This window comes from Dipodomys spectabilis, unplaced genomic scaffold (genome assembly GCF_019054845.1).
Source record: "Dipodomys spectabilis isolate Male_0828 unplaced genomic scaffold, ASM1905484v1 ptg000089l, whole genome shotgun sequence".
In the NCBI taxonomy this organism is placed as follows: Eukaryota; Metazoa; Chordata; class Mammalia; order Rodentia; family Heteromyidae; genus Dipodomys; species Dipodomys spectabilis.
The window spans coordinates 18354999-18379894 of record NW_024870766.1 but is presented as its reverse complement, the minus strand read 5'-3'; the positions used below and the strand labels follow the sequence as shown (position 1 = coordinate 18379894).

General features: G+C 37.9%; 1 protein-coding gene and 1 non-coding gene across 2 annotated transcripts in view; one reads left to right on the top strand and one right to left on the bottom strand.

The window, feature by feature from the left end:
- The window catches only part of Prkar2b (protein kinase cAMP-dependent type II regulatory subunit beta), an 85372-nt gene that overhangs the window by 15660 nt on the left and 44816 nt on the right, over positions 1-24896 (bottom strand). The window contains exons 3-5 of the mRNA XM_042684728.1: positions 20437-20489; positions 13683-13766; positions 1597-1703 (exon numbers count right to left, since the gene is read on the bottom strand). Of these exons, the coding sequence (XP_042540662.1) occupies positions 1597-1703; positions 13683-13766; positions 20437-20489 (244 nt within the window). The remainder of the gene's footprint in view (positions 1-1596; positions 1704-13682; positions 13767-20436; positions 20490-24896) is intronic.
- Positions 15939-16045, top strand: LOC122111967. The gene has a single exon (XR_006148065.1). It is a non-coding gene; the product is annotated as a U6 spliceosomal RNA (small nuclear RNA).

The following is a 24896-nucleotide window of genomic DNA, read 5'->3' as shown; positions in this document are numbered from 1 at the left end:
TTGCCTTGAGCTGTAAAGCTGAGGGACAGTGCCCAAGCCCAGAGTTCAAGCCCCATGACCGACACACACACAAAAGATTCTGCTTGTAACTACAGTCCAGCTTTCCTAGGCCATATGCTTGTATAACTATCTCTCTTACAAAAAGATCACTCACAGGTCTGAGTACTGGTAGACAAGAGCTAAACCTATCAGACAGAAGAGGTGGCAGCCAAAAAAAGGAGTAGGTTTGAGGACTAGACAGGGATTAGGAATGGTAAAGAAACACAGCAGAAGCCTGCAGACACGAGAGTCATGAATAAAGAGGCAAAGTATGGGCTTTTAATATAATTCATAGATTGACTATTTCAAGGCTGCTACCTAGACTTTGTCCAATAGTTATTTTTCAAGTACAGATTAAATTAATTCTTCCATTTTACATACTTACATTTTTGCATTGAAATGGTTTTCTACATTGACCACTTTGAATAGAATAAAACATGTCATTTTGTTCACAAAACTAATACACAAAGTAATTTTTAAAAAAAAGTTGAGCTAAAACGTTGTCAGTCTAAAGTCTATTAGAATACCCTGCGCTGCTTTTTATATAGATGTCTTCTTTGATCATGGGAAGCCTCAGGCAGTGTATTACCATGGACAGAGCCTGACTGGATGCTAGGAGACTTGGACTAAGAGGTGAGCTCTACACTGACTGTCTGGGTGGCCTTAACCAGGTCTTGTCACTTCTGTGTACCTATGGGTAGAGTCTAACTGAAAGAGAATATACTATTTATTTAACACAGATTTTTATTCAAAAATACCCACTTAACAAGTGTAATATGGTATCATATCTGGTTCCCTACAATTAAACACAAACATCTGGGTGAAATTTTAGCTGCTGCATTGATGAAAGTTGTTAATAACCCAAATCACAACTCTCAATTACATTAAGAATAAATCCTCAGTGTATAGTACTCCCTGTTCTGTTTTAGAACTCATCTATTGATTAGAAAAGACACATTGTTCTTGATGAATTAAAGTATAATGGAAGTTTCCTGAAATTAGATTTTCAATATGATTTGTGTGCCATTTAATAAGATTTCTAGACTTTACAAGACAAATTTAATAATACAATATAAATATGATATAAAATATAATAACAAACTGCTCACACTGCTGACATGGGATGAGGCCGAAGCAGGAGGGGAACTGACTGGCTTTTTCCTTGAGACCCTCTGAAATATATGAGCTCTTTTAAGCACGAGCTTTGAAAAGGATGAATGCACAGATTGAGTTCTACTGGGACAATATTCTAGTGTTATATCTCACTTTGGCTTTCAAGTTCAAGCAGAAGTTGGCAAATGAGGAGGCTCATCTTAATAACTGGGATTAATAGACTAACCCAGACCGCAGCTTTTTTTTTTTTTTTTAAATAAACTACGCCTCTTTGCAAGATCCAGTCTGGTCTTACCACCTGTATTCACAATATATTTACAGTGCCTGTTATGTAGCATTAAGAGTAAGAAGCAACAGCAGAGATCAGATTGACAGTACTTGTAACCACGAAGATCATACACAAAAGCGCCTGTAAAGCCAGTAGTGAGGGTGGACAAAACTTACCTATCAATTACGTAAAAGTTGTCCCCATCATCACCTTGATCAATCACATGTTCTCCCTCTTTGACCAACTTTTCAAACATGGCATCTAATACTTGAGACATCTGTTCCTATTTTTTGAAAAGAGAAGATACAATTTTTATGTGTATCTAAAACATGTTTTCTTAAGTAACCATAATAGCCTTTATGGTTCTGTGGAAGATCTCAAGGAAATGAAATATAACTGCCATTAAGTCTTGTGTATGCACAGTGCGGTCTTCCTAACCACTGACAAATGAGATGATTATATATTTATTCTCATATTCAGTATTTGAATAAAAGTAATTATAATTACTCTATTTCAGAACATTTGCAACCATCACCATTTTAAAATGAAAATGAATCACTCAACCACCACATAACTTATGAAATATAATCTTAGCAACTAAAAACAAGAAGGATGGAAAAGAATGATTTCAAATTTCTTTGTATTATATTCATTTTTAAAGTTCCTCATTAGTTTTTCCTAGAAATTTTGTAGAAATTATTTAAATACCTGATGAATTTAGATCTGGAGTCCAGTATTACTTTTGGGGAGTAGAGGGGGTCCACACACAAAACAAAATAGAACAAAATAGAAAAATAACAAAAGCAATGAATGAAGGAGATAAACCAAACTTAAAAAAGCAAAATCATATGTTTTAACTCATATGTGGAAGCTAATCCTAAAAGACATACATATTCATGGACATGTATGTATAATACATACATACATACACATACATATATAGAACATGACTCCTAGTTCTGGGATTGTTTAAATGGATGAGGGGAAGGAGGGATGAAAAGATTGATGTAGGGTGAATAATTTTTAAATACAGTGCAACTAAATATGAAGATGTCATAAGAAATCTCAGTGAAAGTTGTTGATCAATAGGGGTTTGGGGACAGGGAAAGAGACAGCAAATATAGAGGTTATTCTGAGAAAAATATATGTATGTCTGAAATATGGTGAAATCCCTTGGTGCAATTATTACACAGTAAAACCAAATATACCTAACAAGAAAGTACAACAGTCTCTGTTGAGGTACAGAGGAATATTAGCAGTACTAGCTACAATTAGGGTAAATAAAGATGACTATGGTCCAAAGGTGAAGTTAATCAGGAGACAATGAATACATGTGTGGAAATATCACAAGGAAATCCTCCTTGTACAAGTAATATATGCTAGGGAGGGAAGGAGAGATGGAGGAAGGGAAAAAAGGAGAGAAGAAGGGAGCCAAACAAAAAATGACTGGCAAATATTCTGTCACTATTCTTTGTCATGAAGATTTTCGCCAAAAAGCAACCACCTACCTCTCCAGGGCAGATCTGTCAGAAACATCTAAACTATATTCCACAACCATTTCAATGATATAAAATTTTTATTCTGCTTAAGTGTGGGTGACAAAACTTAAGGATAAAGTTCAGCTCGTGAGAATAAACCGAGATGAAAGAAATTTTTCCTCTGTCCAAAACAGGCAGAATTGTGACCTCCGAACAGACTTGAGAGAGGAGATGAAGAAACAGCAGCACGCAACAGGAACGGCTAAGTCAGGGCTTGCAGGGTTGCGAATTCCACCACTCGTAAGTCCTGAGCTCTCTACGATTACAAAATCACTGGCCAGGTCAAACATCAATGACTAGACACAAAATAAGGAATGGATAACAGATTGGGGTGGAGGTGTCAAGTGGAAAATACAATTTGAAGCAGTCTTTTGGGTAAAGAGAGTGAGATACCATGTGATTCTTCTCCTTTTGAATCTCCATTTCAGTACAAGAGGTTGAAGACAGGAGCCCCACAGCAGAGCATGTGGGAGGAGGCAGTGCTAGACGAGAGTTCCAGAGCAGAGGTGACGCAAAGGCGGCAGGGGCCGGTGGAGAGGCCAACATGCCTTGCTTAGCAGCGGAAGGCTCTAGACTAAGAAGTATGCTGCTCCTCAGGATGGGACTGAACTCAAAGCCCAGAACAAATGAAATGATATAGTCACACAGGGATGGGTTGACAGCTCCTTCAAAAATCCCTCTACCCTGAACACACCTAGTGTCCAAGTGTGTATACAACTCTTCAGAAGCAAGAGGTCAAAGAGAAAGGAAACAAATCAGGGAATCAGAAGAGACACAGTAAGTGCGGGTGCCCAACAGTACGCTTCCACCTGCAGGAAGTGAGGCTTCCCAGCCTAACAGCGGCTCCCTGCCAGCTCTGTCCCAGCAGTGCACCAGCGGGCAGAGCTCCAAAGCAGCTTTTTGTTGCCCCTCTGGCAGCCTATAAGACTAAGATAAACAGGCAAACACCATAAGAGATGGAGATGTCAGGTACAGAAAAAGATCTTCTAGAAATTTCTACTAGTGCACTTGGAGATATTCAAGAAGCTATATCCATCTGTCTCTTTCTGCCACTTCTCTCTCTCTCTCTCTCTCTCTCTCTCTCTCTCTCTCTCTCTCTCTCTCTCACACACACACACACACACACACACACACACACACACACACACACAGAGAATTTAGAAAATGGGGTAGCTTGGAAATTTAACATGATTTCCAAAATTTTTGTGGGACTGAGTTTTGAACAAATGTTTCCCTTAAAATTTTTTACTTAGAATAGTGTTTTGCTGAGTGCTGGTGGCTCGCTCACACCTGTCATCCTAGCTACCAGAAGGCTAAGATCTGAGGATCATGGTTCAAAGACAGACCAGGCAGGATAGTCTGACAGACTCTTGTCTCCAATTAAACACCAAAGAAGTCAAAAGTGGAGCTATGGCTCAAGCTGGTAGAGTGCTATCCTTGAGCAAAAATGCTAAGGGACAGCACCCAGGTCCCGAGTTCAGACCTTATGACTGTACCCCCCAAAAAAAATTACTTAAAAGAGTAGTTTTAGGTTCACAAGCACACAGGGCACTACTGACACCCCCATCAGAGGTTCACAGCTACACTGATGGCATGTTACATCATTGGCAACTTTACCACTCAAGACCACATTGGCAGTAGAATTTTCTCTTGGTGTTGGACACTATGGGGTTGACAAGTGAAAGTGGAATATATGCACCATTACTGATAGTTTTTTAATAAAAGAAGACAAAGTAAAAACAAAACCACAAAGAAAATGAATAGAGAGATGAACAGACAAGAGTTCTAGAAACTGAAATAATGGAAAACAGAAAGGAAAGAAACGAAGAGAGCTGGAATTGATGCACTAAGACCAAAGAATAGTATTCTGATTGAAAGGGCATATAAAGTGCCCTTCACAACTGATGAACAAACACCCCATACTAAAAGAACTATTTTTAGAACATTAAAGACAAAAGATTTGCAAAGCTTCAGAATATCTTAAAAATCTGCAAGATGTAAGATTGAAAATGACAAACCATTTTTCATTTGTCTGATTAAAAGATACAAATGTCCAAACAGCATACTACAAGGAAGATCACACAAGCTTCTGAGGAGAAGGTAAAATGGAACCAACTACAGAAAGCAACTGAACAAGGAGTAGTAAGATTTCAAATGTGCACACCTTCCCCCCACTACTCCTTTTTTAGGGAGTTCTTCTATAGAAAGCTGAAAAAGGACACATGTGCCAGTACCCTTCACTGTATCCCCCTAACTACAAAAGATTGGAAATAAAACTAATGTTTACATAACTGGGCATTGGATAAATATATTCTGGCATATTCATATTCTAAACAACTAGGCAACTGTTTAAAGGTTGGGACTCTCACTCGTCCCACGGAAGTCCGTGGCAGCAAATTCTGCCAGCAGTGAGACCACAGAGTTGATGCTGCCTGATTTTAGCACAATGCGAAGACCTGGTAAGGTCAGTTTGAAATTTTAGCCATAATTCTAATAGGGGGTATAGGATATCTCATTGTTATTTTAATTATCCTTTCCTCAAAGATACATTATGTGAAGCATCTTTTCATCTGTTTAGCTCCTCGTCTTCAATGAAGTATCTGTTAAGGTCTTTGGTCTGTGTTTTTAACTAGAGTTTTCTCTCTAAGTTCTTAGTTTTGTTTTGTTTTTTATGTCTCCTTCCCAAGTATTTTCTCCCTGTCTCTTATTGTTTCTTCATTCTGTTGATGATGGATTGTGTCTCTGGTGTCAAACTAAAATAAAAAAACTCATCACCAAATCCCAAATCATCTAGATTTCTCTCCTGTACTGTCCTCGGGGCATTTTATGTATCTTACACTTAGATCTTTAAGACGTTGAGTTGATTTGGCTGTGTGTGTGTGGGGGGGGGGGTGTAATAAGATATGTCTAGATTCATTTTTTGGAGTGATGTTCAGTTGTTCCTGCACTGTTTGTTAAAAACAGGATGTTTGTTGCTTTTTCAGAGATTGATTTATGTTTGTGGAGCTGCCTGAGACTGTTCTACGGAGAGATTTACATACTTCTGTCATTATCACAGTGTCTCAATTAGCATACTTTCACATTCCGTATTCAAATCAGTACCAATCCTCGCACTTTTCTTCAGTATTGTGCTGACTATTCTGGGCCTTTTGTCTCTCCAGATTTATCTGTTCCATATGTAAGTTTTAGAATCAGTGTGTTGCTATCTACAAAGTAACTTGCTGGGACCTTCATTGTCATTGCAGTGAATCTACAGATCTAATTGGGAAGAATTTACATCTTGACAATAGTGGATGATTCTACATATTATCATGGGATATCTCTCCATATTTAGTTCATTTGTTTTTGTTTTCAATCAGTTTTGCAATTCTCAACCTGTAAGTTTATATATCTATCTATATAGATATTACCCCTCATTTAAATAAAATACATATATAGATATATCTGTATATCTACATCTAGAGATATATATAGATGTTTATCTATAGCTATGGATATAGATATCTATAGATATACCTATATAAATATATCTATGATACAGATATAGATAGCTATACAGCTGTATCTCTGTAGATATGTATATATGTATTTCTTTTAAAGATGGATAATGTAAATGATATGTGATTTTACTTTCAAATTCTGCTTATTTGTTGTTGATATATTTGAAAATGAATGACTTTTTAATATATTAACCTGTAACCTTACTATAATCACTTATTAGCTCTGGGAATCTTTTTGTCAATTCTTTAACGTTTTCTTTTTCTTTTTTTCTTTCTTTTTTTTTTTTTTTGTTGGTTGTGGGGCCTGAACTCTGGTTCTTGACACTGTCCATGAGCTCTTTAGCTCAAGACTAGCACTCTACCACTTGAGCCAAAACACCACTTCCAGCTTTTTCTGCTTATGCAGTGCTGTGAGGCCCAGGGCCTCATGCATGCAAAGCAAACACTCTACCACTGAGCCACCTTCCCAGCCCAAGATTTTCTACTTAGATAATCATGTTGTTTATGAACAAGGACAGTGTTTCTTCCTTCCTTAGTACAACCTTTATTCCTTTTCCTAGCTGTGTTAGTTTGGATTTCCAGTATAATATTAAAAAGAAGTGGTGGGAAAGAAGTACATTTTTATGGTGAGATAAAATTTACATAGTATTAATTAGCTCAAAAAGTGAACAATTAATAGAACCACAGCTCTATTACCACCACCTCAACATAGTTACAATGTTTTCATCACACCAGAAGAAAACCTTAAACACATATTCCCACTACTAAGCAGGAACTTGCCACCTTCCTCTTGGAAACCAACAATCTGTTTTCTTCTTTCCATAGTTATCTATTCTGAATACTTCAATACAATACAATCATAAAAGTGACTTTCTGTGTGATTTATCATACTGTTTACAAAATTCATCCCATTTGGAGCATGTATCATACTTGAATACTTTTTCAAACTAAGGAATAACATATATAAATCCCACAATGCTTATTCATTGTGTTAATAGACAAGTTATTTCCCCTCTGTCTCAGGAATAGTGCTGTTATGAACATTGCTATACATGTACTAGTTCTCAATTCTTTCAGGTGTGTGGTACCATACCTGAGCTCCATTTAACTTTCTGAAGAACTAACAGCCACTTTCCACAGCAGCTGAACCATTATACTTTTCAACTAGCAATGTAAGAGGGTTCTAATTTCTTCACATCCTCACCAGTGTTATTTTCTTTTCTTTCTTTATTTTTCAACGATAACTATCTTAATGGAGATAAAGTGGTATTTCACTGTAGTGTTCATGTGTACTTTCTTTTTTGTTGTTGTTTTGTTTTTTTGCCGATTGTGGAGCCTGAACTCTGGGCCTGGGCGCTGTCCCTCAGCTCTTCAGTTCAAGGCTAGCACTCTACCACTTGAGCCACAGCGCCACTTCCAGCTTTTACTGCTTATGTGGTGCTAAGGAATCAAACCCAGGGCCTCGTACATGCAAGGCAAGCACTCTTCCACTGAGACACCTTCCCAGACCGATTTGTACTTTCTTAATGACTAATCATATTGAGAATATTTTCATCAGCTTGTTGGTCATATATGTTCTTTGGAGAAAACTATTCAAGTACTTTGCCAATTTATAAATTAATTTTGTCTTTTTTGACGTTGTATTATTTATATATCTTAGATACTAGACACTTACCATATATATGATTTGCTAACATCTCCCATTCTGTAGTCTTGTCTTTTTTTCCTTCTTTTTTTTTTTTTAGGGGAGGTATATTTAATGATGTAAAAATGTTTTATTTATATAAAGTCCAATTTATCATTCCCTTTGGGTATCTAAGAATTCATTGCTAAATCCAAGATCATCAAGACTTAGCTCTATGTTTTCTTCTAAGAGTTTAGTATTTCAGCTCTTAAATGATAGGGTTTTAATCCATTCTAAACTCAATTCTAACTCCTTATTTCTCTATAGCCTAAGCCAAAACCACACAGTTTTTAGTACTGTGGCTTTACAGTGAGCCTTTACTTTTATTATCTTTAAGTAGTTGTACAAAGGAGTTGCCATTTAACAAATCAGTTATGAGTACAATGTCTTGATCAATGTCACCACTTTCAACATTCTCGCCCACTCCTCTCCATGCAGTAAATTGTTAAACTGGGAAATTTAAGAACTACAGCCCTGCACTTTTTTTCAATGTTGTTTTGGTTATTTTGAGCTTCTCTATTATGTACATAATCTTAACAGTTTATACCACAAAACATTAATGTAGTTTCATGGCTTCGCTCCAAAACACATAAAAGCTATCACTCTAAACTTTTAAGATACTAATAAAAATAATTATTAGAGAGACTCTGGAAATTCTATTTAACCAGCTATATTTCAGAAGAGAATTCACATTTGTTTATTCATTCCTTAACCCCGGAAAATGCACATGATAGCATTAACATAACTCAGTGGAGAGAAACTGGGGTTGCTGGGAGACAGAGATAAAGGGTAGATTTCCTCTATTTTTTGTGCATTCTGAATTTTAGCAAAATTTTCCTATGTTAATTAAAACTTCTTAATTAAAAAAAACAATTTGAGAAGAGGATATAATTTTGCAGCTTCACATGGACTAAGAAAGCCTTGGACAAATAATGGCTTTAAGGTTGTAGGAAAGTGGTTTCTGTCCCCTCTGTGGGTTGCTAGGTGAGCTCTGGCACCTGTTTGTGGGCCAGCAGCCAGTGCTAAGGATGAAGCAGAGTGCCAGTAAAACACAGCTATTCTGATGTGGTGCTAATTGGCCTCATGGGGACCCTTTTACCCAAATGAGTTCATCAGCTGAAGCAGCATATGGTCACCTGTCAAATTCTGAACGTTGATTACATAGTTTATTAATACTTTATTTTGCTTTCTATGCTTATTTCAACTCTTTTAAGGCAGGTAGGAGAGGAATATCTGCTTTATTGATTCATTCTGACTCTACCTGTTGAACTAGGGAAAAAAGAAATGTAAGATAGATTACTATAGCAAATTTTGGTTTAAGTTAGAATTGGGTACATTTTATAATAGATACATAATGCACAACTTTTAAATGATAAAGAATTTATACATGTCTCTATGAAAAATTCTGAAAAAAATGAAGAAAAAAGTTATTTCTTTTGGAACTTCTCTATGTGACAGATTATCTGTTCTAGTCAATCAAAAACATAATTTCCTCATAATCATGCACAGAGTGGAGAGAATCTAGGAAATATTTAATATGCAGAGGTTTAGCACAATGACTGACAACTACTGTAGGAAATTCACATCTAATTCTCCCACAGAATGCAAATTCAAGACTGAGCTCAATAAAAGGCCTGACTCAGTTAAGAAATAATTTACTCTGCACTAATGAGAGAACCTGTCATATAGCACAGGAAAATTATTTCATTTAGCCTCAGATTAGAAATATTTCAGAAGCAAAATGGCCTACAGAGTTAAGCATTAAAATATTCATGAAAAGAATATCTTCAAAGAGATGAATAATTATAAATGCTGTGGTTCAACATATAAATATACAGTCCTTTGCAGATAAATGTTGCGAGGTCCAGGAAATGCAGTATTTTCAAGCTCAACCATGACTTCAGGAAAGTCCGATGAACGAGTAAATGCAAAGCCAAGTCATTCTTCTAATTATCAATTATTTTTTCTCACGTGTCTCTCAACTTTTGCTATTGCACAGTAATTCCACCACGTACCGACAGTCATCTTAGCCTGTCAGGCTCCAACTACAGGAACCAGCAAATTCTGTTAATCCTGTTTATTTTTTGACACCATTTCAGTCTGTCCCTTTTCTTCCTTCCCTACTTCAAGCCTATTTCTTTATGTTGGGTCATAGCGTAGTTTCCTCACTGGTCCATGCCCTCCATTGCTCTCTGCTCTTTAACTCTACCCTCTATGTTGCCACCCAAGGGAATATTAGATGAATACGAGGTTAATTTTGTGCTCAAACTCTTCAGTTGGGCCCACTGCTTAAAGGATGTGTCCAATATTATAGGATAACACTTCAGAATGCCCTTCATAAAACAGCATCCACTCATTAACTCCCTTGCCATCTGATGTCCACTTAGGCTCTAGTGGTAATACTCTCTGTACTTTTTGTAACCCAATGTTTTCCTTCTCACTTTCTCAAGTGCAGCTCAGCAGGCTCTCCACCTTTCTGAATCTTCAGGGTAGCTTAAGACAACACTCATCCTCTTACAGCATCCTGATCACATGTCACCATCTATTACCAACATTCTTTTGTCTGTGTGCTTGGGTCTCACCCAAGTATAGGTCCCAGAAGGGCAAGAGTCACATCTAACCTCCTTGATGGCACCAAACACCTTATAGAAGCTTTGAAACTAGGGGCAGTAAAGAAATTGAATGGAAAGAAGTTACAGGATCGACAGATCGTATGAGTTGAATATATACTTCAATTAAAATACATTTGAGTTTACACACACACACACACAAACACACACACACACACACACTAGAAGGTTGCTGGAAATATATGCTTATTATAAAATATTCAATCTTACATTTTTAGGCTAAATTTCTCATTCAAAGTAATAAATTTGAGAAGAGGGAAATAAATAAATCAAGCTAGTTTGATCTCAAATTCAAAAATTAATCTTCATTGAATATAATAGCACACACCTATAATCTCAACACTTGGAAGGCTGAAACAGGAGAACCACAAGTTTGAGCTGGTCTGAGCCTATATAGCAAAAGCCTATTTCATAACAAAAAGAAAAACAAAATTATCACTTTAGAAATACCTAACTATATTTGTGTGGCTTCTCTATAAAACAACATTCTCTATAAAATACACATTTATGTGTGTGTGTGTGTGTGTGTGTGTCTGTGTCTGTGTGTATGCTAGTCCTGGTGCTTGAACTTAGGGACTGCGTACTGAACATTTTTTGCTCAAGTCTAGTGCTCTATAACTAAAGCCACAGTTCCACTTCCATCTTTTGGTAGTTAATTGGAGATAAGAGTCTCACGGGCTTTCTTGCCTGAGCTGGCTTTGAATCACAAACTTCAGATCTCAGCCTCCTGAATAACTAGGATTATAGGCATGAATGCCCAGCACCCAGCTGGGGCCTTTTTTGTCCTCTATATGACCTTGCTTTTAAAATATACTTTGAAGATTTTGAACAGAGCAGTGAAAAAAGTCTAAAAGAAATCATATTTGTAAAAAAAATGCAGTAATGCACTTTAAGTAAAGCACTTTAATGCAGTAAAGATGCTCCTTACCAAACTATACTAACAAAAAGATGTTCTTAAAAAATAGTTTGAAACACAGTCATAATTTCACAGTGCTTAGAGAGATCAAGGAACTGCAGCTTGAGGCCAGCCCAGAATAAAGGTACATAAGACTCCATATCTCAACCAATGGCTGTGAGTAGTGGCACACATCTATTATCCCAGCTAGGAGGGAAACACAATGGCTGTGTGTACTGACACACATTTGTCATCCTGGACTCGGAGAAACACAAGTAGAAGGACTGTAGCTCAGGCTAGCCTAGGTATGAAGCTTGGCCCTACCCTGAAAACCACCCATGAAAAAAGGTGCTGTGATGTAGTGCAAGTGGTAGAGTTGCCTGCCTCGCATGTATGAGGCCCTGAGTTCAATTAACTGAAAAAAGTAATTAACTTTAAAAAAAGTTAAAGTCGAAATAACAAGGAAAATCAATTTTACTTTATAGGATAGAGTAGAATAGGCAGGATCTCAGGAAAGTATCATTAGTGACTGTTTCTGTACAGTTAGTGTACACAAACAACCAGAATATCACTGCTTAGTCACTGCTGAAGCATGAAAATACCAGTTCAATGAACAGAAAAGTAGCAAACAGAATGACATATGGCAATACCAAAATATTGAACTTGAACATTTCACACCTAGCTCTAGTCCTTAGTAATCGAAGTACGCTGTAGGCTAGGAGCATCAACATTACCTGAGAACGTGTAGGAAACACAAGTTTCCAGACTCCGCTCAGACCTTCTAAGCCAGAATCTGCATCAAATATCCCCTGGTAAGTAAAACCTGAAAGCTACCTTAATTTTTTAGTGACTTCTGGAATTCTCCCATGTAAAATCCTAGTCAAAAAATAGCCTTCCTGTAAGTAGAAGACTCGATAAATTTTAGAACATGCATTTGGAACAAAAGAATTAAATATTTACATGGCCTTTGCCTTAGAGAACATGTCATCTACCGGAACTCAGAGCACTGAACTGGGTCTTTGTTTCCTTCACATTCACCAGCATTGTTGGTTCAGTGATGGAACTCAGTAAATGCAGGATAAATGGACTGAATGAATACACTTGGGCAGACAAAGACCAAAGTGCCAGGGCCACTCTGAACAGTTGAACTCTCACTCCGTGACAGGGTTAATTATGTCTTAGAGTTCACCAAAACTCTTAACCAGACTTGAGCTGGATGGAGGATGGTATTGTTTTAGGTGGTTTGTGTTTGTGTTTGTTTTTGGTGGTTTCTGAGAGCACAGCTGACGTTGAGTCTCAGTGCTTCATACTTGCTAGGCAAACATTTCCTTTAATCTCAATGCTTCATACTTGCTAGGCGAACATTTCCTTTAATCTTTCAAAACTTGCCTTTTTAAGAAGCCCTCCTACCAAAAAAAGTAAAAGAAAAAAGTAGATACTGAATTAATGCTTTTTTTCTCTAAGGCATCAAACTGAAAGGTAGATGATGTGAAGTTTGGGGGGAAAAAAAGAACAGAGTTGATTTTGCAAATTGGAAGAGCAAGCTTATTCACTGAGAGCACCCTAGAAAGACCCTAACCAAGTGCAAGAGATTTCAAAACTCTCTACTTTAAAAGTATGTATAATATAGAGGTTTTACACACTCAAATATACAGTCTCTCTGTTGAGAGAGGCCCTTCTCCACATACCATAAATGCTCCTGCACTTGTCTATGGAGTGTATGAAGAATGCAAGCTCTGAACCTTTCCTTAGCCAGTCTTATCAGGACTATGTGTGGAGCAAGTAACCTTAATTCAAGACAGCCAGAAAGGCTTTCTTGGTTCCAGACTTTCACAGTGTGAACCCCTCTCACTTTTGCTCCTGCAGCGCCAACACAGATGAGCAGGCATCCACCTTGAGGCCACTGCAACCATCCCAGAGTGATATTAACTTGGGAAGAGGATCAATTCAAACCATTTCATGACTCCTGACCCTGGTACTGAAGAAACAATTTCTCTTATCAAGATTTATCTTACCGGATCCAGGTTCTTAAACAGCAAGATGTCTTTGCAAGCCTCTTGCAATCTATTTCTTTGATCATCAGTTTTGGGATGTATAATCTAAAATGATACAAAATCATGGGAAAAAAAGGAGTTAATACCAATCAAAATTGTTTAAGAAGCAACAGGTATGCTAGAAAGAACTGTTAGTGCTCTTGTTCATTTAGATTCACCTGAGATTCACTTCAGGTGACAGGACAATGAGCCTACTCAATAGGGAAAGTAATACAGCTTGTCAGGAGACAGTACACATCCCTCAACACAGCACTGGATTGTCTGCAACGACCAACATACATCACATAGAACTGGATTGGCTGCATTTATCAACACGGCACTGGAAAGTAGGGGCCGGGAGTGTTTGTTTTTGTTTTGTCCTGGTACTGTGACATAAACTCAGGGCCTAGAAACTGTACCTTAGCTTTTGGGTGTTTTTTTTTTTTTTTTTGTCAGTCTTGGGGCCTGAACTCTGGGTGCTGTCCCTCAGCTCTTCAGCTCAAGGCTAGAGCTCTACTACTTGAGCCACAGCGCCACTTCTGGCTTTTTCTGCTTATGTGGTGCTGAGGAATCAAACCCGGGGCCTCATGCATGCAAGGCAAGCACTCTACCACTGTGCCACCTTCCCAGCCAATACCTTGGCTTTTTTTTACTCTAGGCTGGTGATTTACTACTTAGGCTACAGCTCCACTGTAGCTTTTTTTTCTAATTAACTGGAGATAGGAGTCTCACCAGCTTTCCTGCCCAGGCTAGCTTCAAACTGTGAACCTCAAATCTCAGCCTCCTGAGTAGCTAGGTGTAAGCCACTGGCACACACTGTTTAAGTACAGCTCTCCCACCCTAGTTCATTATGAAATTATGTAAGATTGGCTAAAGAGACTGAAAAGTTCACAGCCAGTAGGGACAAGTACAAAAGGACAATATATTACAACAGCCACACAGAAAATTTATAGAGATGGCCTTCATTCGTTTTCTCCTAAATTCAACAGTCTTCAAGATGTAGGTCTTTCCTTTGAAACTCAATTAACTTTCTAGAAACAAGTAAATTCTTAAATGCATATTCTACTTAATATTAAATAAATGTTTGTGTGAATTGGAGATAATTGTACCCACAGAGTGTAAGGAATTTCCAGACGACAGCGAGCAACTGTATATCCTGAAAGATAGTGATGTTCATGGATTCTCTCTCTCTCTCTCTCTCTCTCTCACACACACACACACACACACACACACACACACACACACACACACACACAGGGTCTTGTTATGTAGCCCTATATGACTGAAGGCCAGCCTTCAATCCTCCAGCCTCCATCCCTTGAGTGCTGGAGTTATAAGCAAGGGCTATCATGCCTGGTATAAATTGCTCATTTTAGAGTAAACTCAGAAACTAATATTCTATAGTCTCACCAAACTTTTATTCCAGAAGGATGAAGACTGCAGAATGTCCTCTGTAAGAGTGTCTTGTAAACTCTTGAGTCTTTCTGGCCTAAGAGAAGGCTAAAGATATCTACAAATAAAGCTGTGCTTTGTTTTGTTGCTGTTTTTAAGTTAGTAATAAAACTTGAACTCAGGGCCTGGTGCTGTTCCTAAGCTTTTCTGTCAAGGCTAGTGCTCTATCACTTTAAGCCATAGCTCAATATCTGGTTTTGTGACAGCTAATGGAGGTAAGAGTCTCATGGACTGGCTTTGAACCGAAATCCTCAGATCTCAACCTCCTGTGTAGCCAGGATTACATGTGTGAGCCACCAGGGCTCAGCTTACAAATAAAGTTTAATGGAGCACTGGCATGTTATTTTATTTATTTGCTTTGTGACCAATTTTAAGCTACAATAGCAGAGCTGAGTAACTGTAAGAGACTTTGTAATCCCAAAACCTAAAATACTGACTTTTTGAAAATAGTGAATTTTAGTTAAAAGAAAATCACAACCGAAGTTTGGCAACTCCGGCTCCCCTGAAGAAAGAGAATTAGAAAAACAATTAATATAGTTTACTTATACAGTTCTTTGAAGAAGACTGAGTTATCTTGTGACACAAATTTGTACAAGATTATTTTCACATTGTCCAACCCATTCTTCATAGAGTTGAAAGTAATCTCTCTTTTTTAAATTTTTTATTGTAAAATTACCGTACAGAGGGGTTACAATTACAGGGGCAAGCATTCTTATCAAGCATTGTTGCCTCTCCTTTGTTTCTCCTTCCCATCTCCTGAAAGCAATCTTTTAAAAGATTTAACCAGTATCTGCTTTGGTAACACATATACTAAAATTGGAACAATACAGAGAAGATTAGCATGGCCCCTGCTCAAGGATGACATGCAAATTCGTGAAGCGTTCCATATTTTTATGTTTTTTCTTTCTTGCAATTGTTTCTAACATATTTATAAGATGATTTCTTTGTTGCTTTGTATGTCCCTCCCCCACAGTATAACCCCTGCCTTCATTGTATTTGTTTTTGGTATAATTTGTGGAGGGGAAGGGAAAAAACAAATTGTTTAACTAGGGATACAGGTGGACCCATTGCAACAATGAGATGTACAAGTCATTATGTCGAAAAACAAACTTTACAACTTTGGTGGAGGGGGGGGATGGGAAGGGGAAACAGGAGGAGGCAACAATGCTTGATAAGAAATGTACTCATTACCTTGCTCATGTAATTGTAACCCCTCTTATGGTATTTTCACAAAAAAAAAAAAGTAGAGATAATAATGATAAAAAAAAAAAAAAAAAAAAAAGAACACCCCAGTCTGTCAGACAAGGTACAGTCCTATAATCCCAGCTACTAGGAGGAGGAGGAGGTAGGATAATCAACTTAAGTCCCAGACTGGCCCCAGGCAAAACTGTAAGACTCTACAAGAAAAACATAGTAAAGCAAAAGAAAAACATAGTAAAGCAAAAGGACTGGGGGCATTGTACAAGGCCTTGAGGTCCATCCTCAATACTGTAAAAACAAAAACAAAACAAACACCCCCTTCTCCAGCTTCAAAATGCAATGGACTCTATCATGTCTGTAGGTGCCCTTTGTTTTGTATATAATAAGTTATCTGATTTGGGGAAGGGAAGAGGAATCACAGAAATCATGTGACGAAAGGGTGAAAATGCAACAGATCAGACTCACTAGACATTATGTTGGAAATGAACTTTACAACTTAAGAGAGGAGGCGAGTTGGGGAGGAGAGAAAGTGGGAGAAAATAAGGGACAGGGTAACACTGTTGGAAAAAAAATGTACTCATTACCTTATTACTTATGTAACTATAACTCCTCTGCACATCACCTTTACAATAAAATGTGAGTGTGTGTGTGTGTATATATACACATACACATATACACATATATATGTATATATATATATGTGTGTGTATGTGTATATATATGTATATATGTGTATACATATATATGTGTATATATATGTATGTGTATATATACATATGTGTATATATGCATATATGTATACACACATATATATCCCCACCATTTCTTCCTTTCCCACCCGCACTTAGCCATTCAAATCCAGCCACTCCTGCCATCACACTATTGGTCAGATCAAGCCAAAAACACTGTGCAGGCTGGCAAGATTCCTCAGACCTTCTGGCCTTGAACTACTCTGAAGAATCAGGGCTCCAGTGGTTTAGGATTTTAATTCTTACCCTGTTTCACTGCATCTTTAGCATTTCCTATTTTTAATTGCCCATTGATTTACTTTGTTTATAACTGCTCTAGACTCTAAGCTCCTAGGACTTGTTCATCTTGCTCACATCTGTACAACTGGCCAGATATGCAGAAGGCTTCCAAAGAAATTCTGTGGAAAATAATACATACCCCACTCTTAAACACTCCCAGGTTATGCAAGCTAGATACATACAACCCTTAAATTCTTATTAAAAGTATTCCAACTAAAACTTACTGTTTTCCACAATGACTCATAAGTAGTTATATTTTCTTTGAATTTATATCAGAAAATAAATACCCATGTATACTAGACATGTGAGGATCTGGTAATTATCCCAGAAATAATATTGAATATCTAAATGCTATGTCATCTACAAAACACAATACAGATTTTCCTCACAGTTTCCAATTATCTGCCTAGACTGAATAAATCCTAAGGGCTATAATTTAGATTGCCTTCTAGTTTCTAAGACAAAAAATATATATAGTCTTTATTAATGTCTAAAGAAAAGAACATTCAACCTAAATGAGAAACTAGAGCACTTTATTATAATCATAACCATCCAATTAATATATGAATTACAAAAAAAAAGCTTTAAAGAGGTATGGGTGGGCAGTCTTTAAGTAAATGCCCAACCACATAACCACATCCTCCTGTAGGCCTGCCTACCCCCTTGTTTATTAGTGTTCTTGAGTAGCCACATTCATTTGCCAACCATGGCTCAATTCTCATCACCACTGGGTTTATCCGCAACTCTTGGGAAAACTGAATTTTGAACTGAGAGACACAGCAATAGAGAGAATGGAAGCCAGGGGCTGTCCAAAGACAACATTCAAGTCCTGAACTCCTGCTGCTGAAGCTGAAGGACTGCAGAGGTGCCTGCTTGCCACAGCTTCACCTTTTCCAAATTGGTTCTCTAAGCATCTGCCCAATAAACTCTCCCCAGTATTTTCTTTCTTATGTTTAATCTCCATTTGATTGGGTTCTACTATGCACTCAAGTGAATCTTAATTGGGATAACCTCCTTAACTGTGAGCAATTAGTTTGAATAAGCCAACACTTCACTCTCATACATTCAACAGTAGCTAAACTCCCTCTGCATATTGTATTCAAACTGTACTGTGAAGTGCTCTTACTTTATTATTCATTTGTTTTTGTATGTCGGTTCTGGTGCTTGAACTCAGGGCCTGGGCACTATCCCTGAGCTTTTTTACTCAAGACTGGCACTCAACCATGTGAACCACATTTTTACTTCCAGTTTTTTGCTGGCTAATTGGAGATAAGAGACTCACGGTCTTTCCTACTGGGGCTAGCTTCAATACATAATCCTCAGATCTCATCCTCCTGAGTAGCTAGTATAATAGGTGTGAGCACAGGTGCCTGGACAAGTTAGATTTTTTTAGAAACTAATTTGAACTACCTGATCAAACTTATCTCAATTATGAGATTGTATCAATGTATGGAATCTTTGAATGTTTCAGACAGATGCATAAAGTGTATGATACTAAAAGTCGAGTTTAAGACTGCATAAGGGGCTTTACAGTACATCACAGATTAGTGATAAATCTCTTGATTTTTAAAGCAACACTATTTCCAGGCTGGGATTTGTGGGCTTCATCAAAATAATTTAAGTTGTACTGATAAGAAATGATTCCTGGGGTTGGGAACTCCTATGGGCACAGGGACAAAATGAGCCTTAAAGATCCAAGTTATAAGGCACCCAATCTTCCTACCATTAGATTCTCCTATCTCAGGAAGTCTCATGATGGAATGATGTACCTGCTATATGCTTTTCTTTATTAACATTCAATCTCACTGAAGTGTTTTTTGAGAGCTACATACAGAGGTTTTTGTTTATGCTGTGTGTGTGTGTGTGTGTGTGTGTGTGTGTGTGTGTGTGTGTGTGTGTGTGTGATGGCTCTGGGGTGTATGAGAGCTACATACAGAGGTTTTTGTTTATGCTGTGTGTGTGTGTGTGTGTGTGTGTGTGTGTGTGTGTGTGTGTGTGTGTGTGTGTGATGGCTCTGGGGTGTAAACTCAGGGCCTGAGTTTAAACACCTTACTAACTAAGCAGGTGTTCTACCACTTAAGCTGCTCAGCCAGCCCATTTTTGCATTGGTTATATTAAAAAATTGGGTCTCACTTTATGCCTGGGCCAGCTTGTGCTGAAAACCTATTTGCGCTCCCCTTTGTCATTGGGATGACAGGAATGTTCCACTGCTCCAAGCCATTTTGTTTCAGCCTAGCATCAAGCTTTGGTCAAGATGGACTCTCTTGAATGTTTATGCCAGAGTTGGCCTTGAACTACAATCCCTAATCTCTGCCTCCCAAGTAACTAGTATTACAGGCTTGAAGTCTCCAAGCCTGGGTTCTGTTTTAAGGTCAAAGAAACAAAGAAGACATTCACAAAGTATATACTAAAAAAAAATTGCATTACTATCTTCTGTTTGCAGACACAGTTTACTTTTTACTAAATAAATAAAAGTAGAACTAACCTGAAAGACACAACTTAAAAACAAAATCAAATCATATTAGACAAATTCTTGTAAAAGTCTGGGCTTCCAAGAAATCAGTGAATGTGGAAAATATCAAAACACACAGACTTAAAAAGTCTTAACTGTTGTGCTAACTCTTCAGATATAATTTTATCGTCAGGTTTGTTTCAGAGTAAGTTTCTGTTGTTATCCATTAATAGGAGCAGAGGGTCTTTCCCAGAAATTTTTTTACTATGTAATAAAAATAACACTGTGTAAGAAAAATAACACTGTAACTATAAAAAAAGATAGCTGAAAACACTCTTGAGTCCGAGAATATACTCTGCAAAAAAAGAAAACTGCAATTGCAGTGAGCACTATGCTCCTGTTTCTTTTTATTCAGAGATGCTTCTTAGATAAAAATGGTTCTACAGAACTTGAAGTACAAGCAGACTGAGATAAAATTTATGAAAAGATATAGATAAAATAATTCCACTGTTTCTGCTGTGAACCTGTATGCCTGTTAACATCTTCTCTGTGATTATTTCCTTCACAAAGCACAAGAGTATTGATTCTTCAGTAAATTACATACCCTGGACTCTGCATCATCTTCTTCTTCATCAGGATTATAAGCTTCTGCGCATACTATAAATATAAAAATGGACACTGTAAACATTCACTCATAAAACACTATAATGAACATATCCTTAAAAACTAATGAACAGAAAGAGGGTCAAAGTGTATAAAACCTAAAATTCCAGAGAAAGCAATTTACTCCCCAAAACTCATTCATATAGTAACGTCTGAGAATATAAAGGGTATTTTAAGACACTGACAATTGCATTTTGCTTTCTCCTGCTCAATGTAATGCATCTTTGTGTTTGCCTCCACTGTCCCATAACCAATGTGTAAAGAAGCTTCTATAACACCCAAGAGTTGGATGGCATTGCTTAAAATCTTTACCAATTTAAAAAGAAAAGATTCAAAGATTTAAAATTTATTAAAATTGAACCACGGTCATGTTTATAGACTGATTATATTTTTTCTTTTGTTCCTATCTGTGAAGTTTTTGGTTTCTGTTTTTACTTTGATCAATTTTTAATTAACACTATCTGTTGGAATATTCATCATCCTTTCATCCAATTTGCTTTTTAGTAATTATTACAAAGCTTTTTACTGTTTGCTTATGCTTACTGCAAGTGGTAGGAACTGAAGAAAGAAATGCTCCAATGCAGTTTACTCAACATTAATAATCACATTACTGTCACTACTGTGAGCTCAGACACCATTTTCTCACTTGCTAATCCCAAGAATTGTTTCTTTTCTCAGTTTTTTGTTTTTTTTTGAGTCAGTTGTGGGGCCCTGTCCCTGTGCTCTTCAGCTCAAGGCCAGCACTCTACCACTTGAGCCATACTTCCCGTTTTCTGGTAGATAATTGGAGATAAGAGTCTCACAGACTTTCCAGCCCTGGCTGGCTTTGAACCAGGATCCTCAGATCTCAGCCTCCTGAGTAACTAGGATTACAGGCGTGAGACACCAGTGCCTGGCTCTTTCCTGTTTTTTTGAAGGTATGATTTTTTTTTTTTTTTTTACTTTTAGTCTGTGTCCATAAGAGACTTATTTATGCATAAAAATGGAAAGAACTGGATGGTTGCAAGGCTGATGAATGACTTATGGGAGTCTCAGGATGGTAACTATCCTCACCATTAGTACCAGAGCTAACACAAAACCTACATCTGCCTTCTTCTTTATTCACCTGTACCCACTGTTCTTAACCAGGACCTACTTCATCCTCCACTTCATCCTCCACAGCAGAGCTCTGACAATGTCTGGAAACACTGATTGTTTTTACTGGGGCTAGGGGAGCAGCTACTGGCTTCCATGGGGTTCAGGTTAGGGATGCTGCTAAGCATCCTTTAATAAACAGTATAATCCTCAGGCATCCCTGTACTAAACAAAGCATTATCTGGTCCCAAATGTCAATCTTTTATATTACTTTATTCAACCCCATTTAAAAGATGAAGGACTAGGCACAGAAAGGTCAGGATTGTACATCTTTTTTTTTTTTCTTTAAATTTTATTTTCTTGGGGGGGAGGGGGGAGGCTGGGAAGGGAGGTGAAGGGTAAACAAAGGAGGAGGCTGCAATGCTTGGTAAGAAATGTATGCATTATCCTGACTATGTAATTGTAACCCCTCTGTACAGTATGTTCTCAAATAAAATAAAATAAAATTTAAAAAAAAAAAAAAAGAAAAAAAAGAAAAAAAAATTTATTTTCTTGTAAAGATGCTGTACAGGGTTACAGTTACATGAGTAAGGTAATGAGTACATTTCTTGTCGAACATTGTTACCCCCTCCTTTGTATTTTTCCTACTTTCCCTTCTTTCCCAGGCTCCTCCCCTCACCCTGAACAGTAAGTTTTGAAGACCATATTTTAAGTTATGAGATACAGTAACAAAAAAAATTTTTTTTTAATTTAATTTTATTTTATTTGAGAACATACTGTACAGAGGGGTTACAATTACATGGTCAGGATAATGCATACATTTCTTACCAAGCATTGCAGCCTCCTCCTTTGTTTACCCTTCACCTCCCTTCCCAGCCTCCCCCCTCCCCCCCCCCCCCCCCCCCGACATTGTAAAGCTGGTTTTGACATGACATTTTGTACTTCTCATTGTTGCAACAGGTCCACCTGAATCCTTAAACGACTTGTTTGTCCCCATCTCCTCCACATGTTATACTGACATCAAATATAGTGAAAGCGGGGGTTACACTGTGGGGGAGGGAGGATTGTACATCTTGATAAGGAACAGACTGATATGCAAACTTAGGACTGTCTTGCCTCCAAAGTCCTTCCTCTCAATCACTGTTATTCACTTGCATGCTTGATGAATTTATCAACACAATGCCTGGACTTCAGCCTTGAGCATCAGAAATCCAGCAGAAGCAGACCTGTCATGGGAACCCCCCATTAAAGATCCTCACTGAGATAGCTAACCAGAATGTCACATTAGTAGCTAACTTCTTGAAGCAGCATGGAGTCAGCATGACCAGCCAGTTCTCTCCCTGTAGGAAGACCACAGAAGAGCCAAATCACAATTAAAAGGCTGTTTGGAGAACAGGATCTGGGAAGCTACAGAGTCTGTCAAATAAATGGAATGTCACATGACATTAGGCTGGCCAGCCTGAGGTATCCACACACACAGACTACAGATGGCCCTGCTAATGCGCTGGGATGCTTTAATTGGTTGGCTGCTACTCTCCAGAGGGCACAAGGACATCTACTTCTCCTTAGCTTCCTGTCTCCACTAACTGAATAGGCAGGGCTGCTACATAATTTGGTAGGACCCAGCACAAAAAGAAAATGGGGGCTCCACATTCACAAATTCAGACTTTCAGACAAAGGCAGTAGAGAATTAAACCAAATGTAGGTGACATAAGTATGATTATGAAGCGCATCGAAGTGGCCTAGTTCACAAATCAACACAAGACAAGTTAGCATAGTAGATAATAGAATACTTGGAGGTTTCTTTAAGCAGTACTGAGGTTGAACTCAGGGCTAGATGCTTGCCAAGCAAGTACTCTTTGAACCATACCTCCAAACTTGGTTTTTCTTGTTTTTTTTGAGATAAGAGTCCTATTTCCTGTCTGAGCTCGCCTTATATGTGACCAACCAGGGCTAGGCTTCCTGGTAGGTAGGATAGCTTTTCATTGAAATGGGGACTCATACACTTTCTATCCATATCATCTGACACATTAATATTGATCTTACATTGTATTGATCTCATGTCAGTGTTGATCTCACAGAACATCCTAATTCTCTTGATTTATAATCTGCTAACCACTAAATCCTAACTAAGCATAAATGGGGGAAGACTATTAAATTCTAAATTGCTTATCAATTTTGTATTTACTACTTAAAACTGATGGAATAGTATGTGTGGGCTATCTTGTTCACTACACACTATTTGTACAACACTATAAATACTTCTTGGCATTCCTGTTTCACTTGGTTCATCACTTTAGAACTCACTTCTTACAGCCAATTCAAAAGCAAACACTGCAATTTTGTAAAAGGTACCTTTAGCTCCTTATAGTAACTTAACAGTTTCCTCTAACTGGAACTATCCCTTCCCTCCAGCTCCCACTAAAAGGCCAGATCAACAATCATATCATGGGTTGGGAGATAGTTCAGTGGTGCAGAGCTTGCCTCACCTCTGAGGCCCTGAGTTCTATCCCAAGCACCGTAAACAATGTCACATCTTGATTTCGTCCTCTCCCTACACAGCTAATTTAGAAGCCTCCACTCCTGTGCTCATCGTCTGGTCTCCCCCAACACAGCACAGGAGCTCACTGCTATTACTGACCATACTGTACAATCTGTTTGGCTCTCCAAACTGGGACTATCTGTGTTTTCCTCTTTATTTTTATATTGTACCTGAACCAACATGGTACATTTCTTGATGTAATGCACATTTGAATGAATAATGAACAAATAAGCTTATGAAGTCTTTAAGAATGAAGACAATGAAGACAATAACTGGCTAAACATGAATGGATGGAAGGAGAGAAAGAGGAAACAAGAAAGAGAGGAAGGGAGGGAGGGAGGAAGGGAGAAAGGAAGGGAGAAAGGCAGGCAGGCAGGCAAGAAGAGACTGCTGTGGGTTAAAATGTCTTACATTATTTGTTCAAGAAGTGAGGGGTAGGAAGTGGCGCAGTGGCTCAAGTGGTAGAGCACTAGCCTTGAGCTTAAGAGCTGAGAGACAGTGCCCGGGCCCAGAGTTCAAGCCCCATGACCAACAAAAAAAGAGTGAGTGAGGGAAGTGGGGAAGGAACGGACAGTAGGAGATAAACAAAGGAGGTAACAATGCTCGACAAGAAATGTACTCATTACCTTACAAATGCAACTGAAACCCCTCTGTACAGCATCTTTACAATAAAATAAAATTTAATATTTAAAAAATTAGTGAGATTAAGTGCCTCTGTCTACTCACTGAAAGGCCTGGTCCAGAGATTAGAAACTCAGTGAATATTTATGCAATATATAAATGAA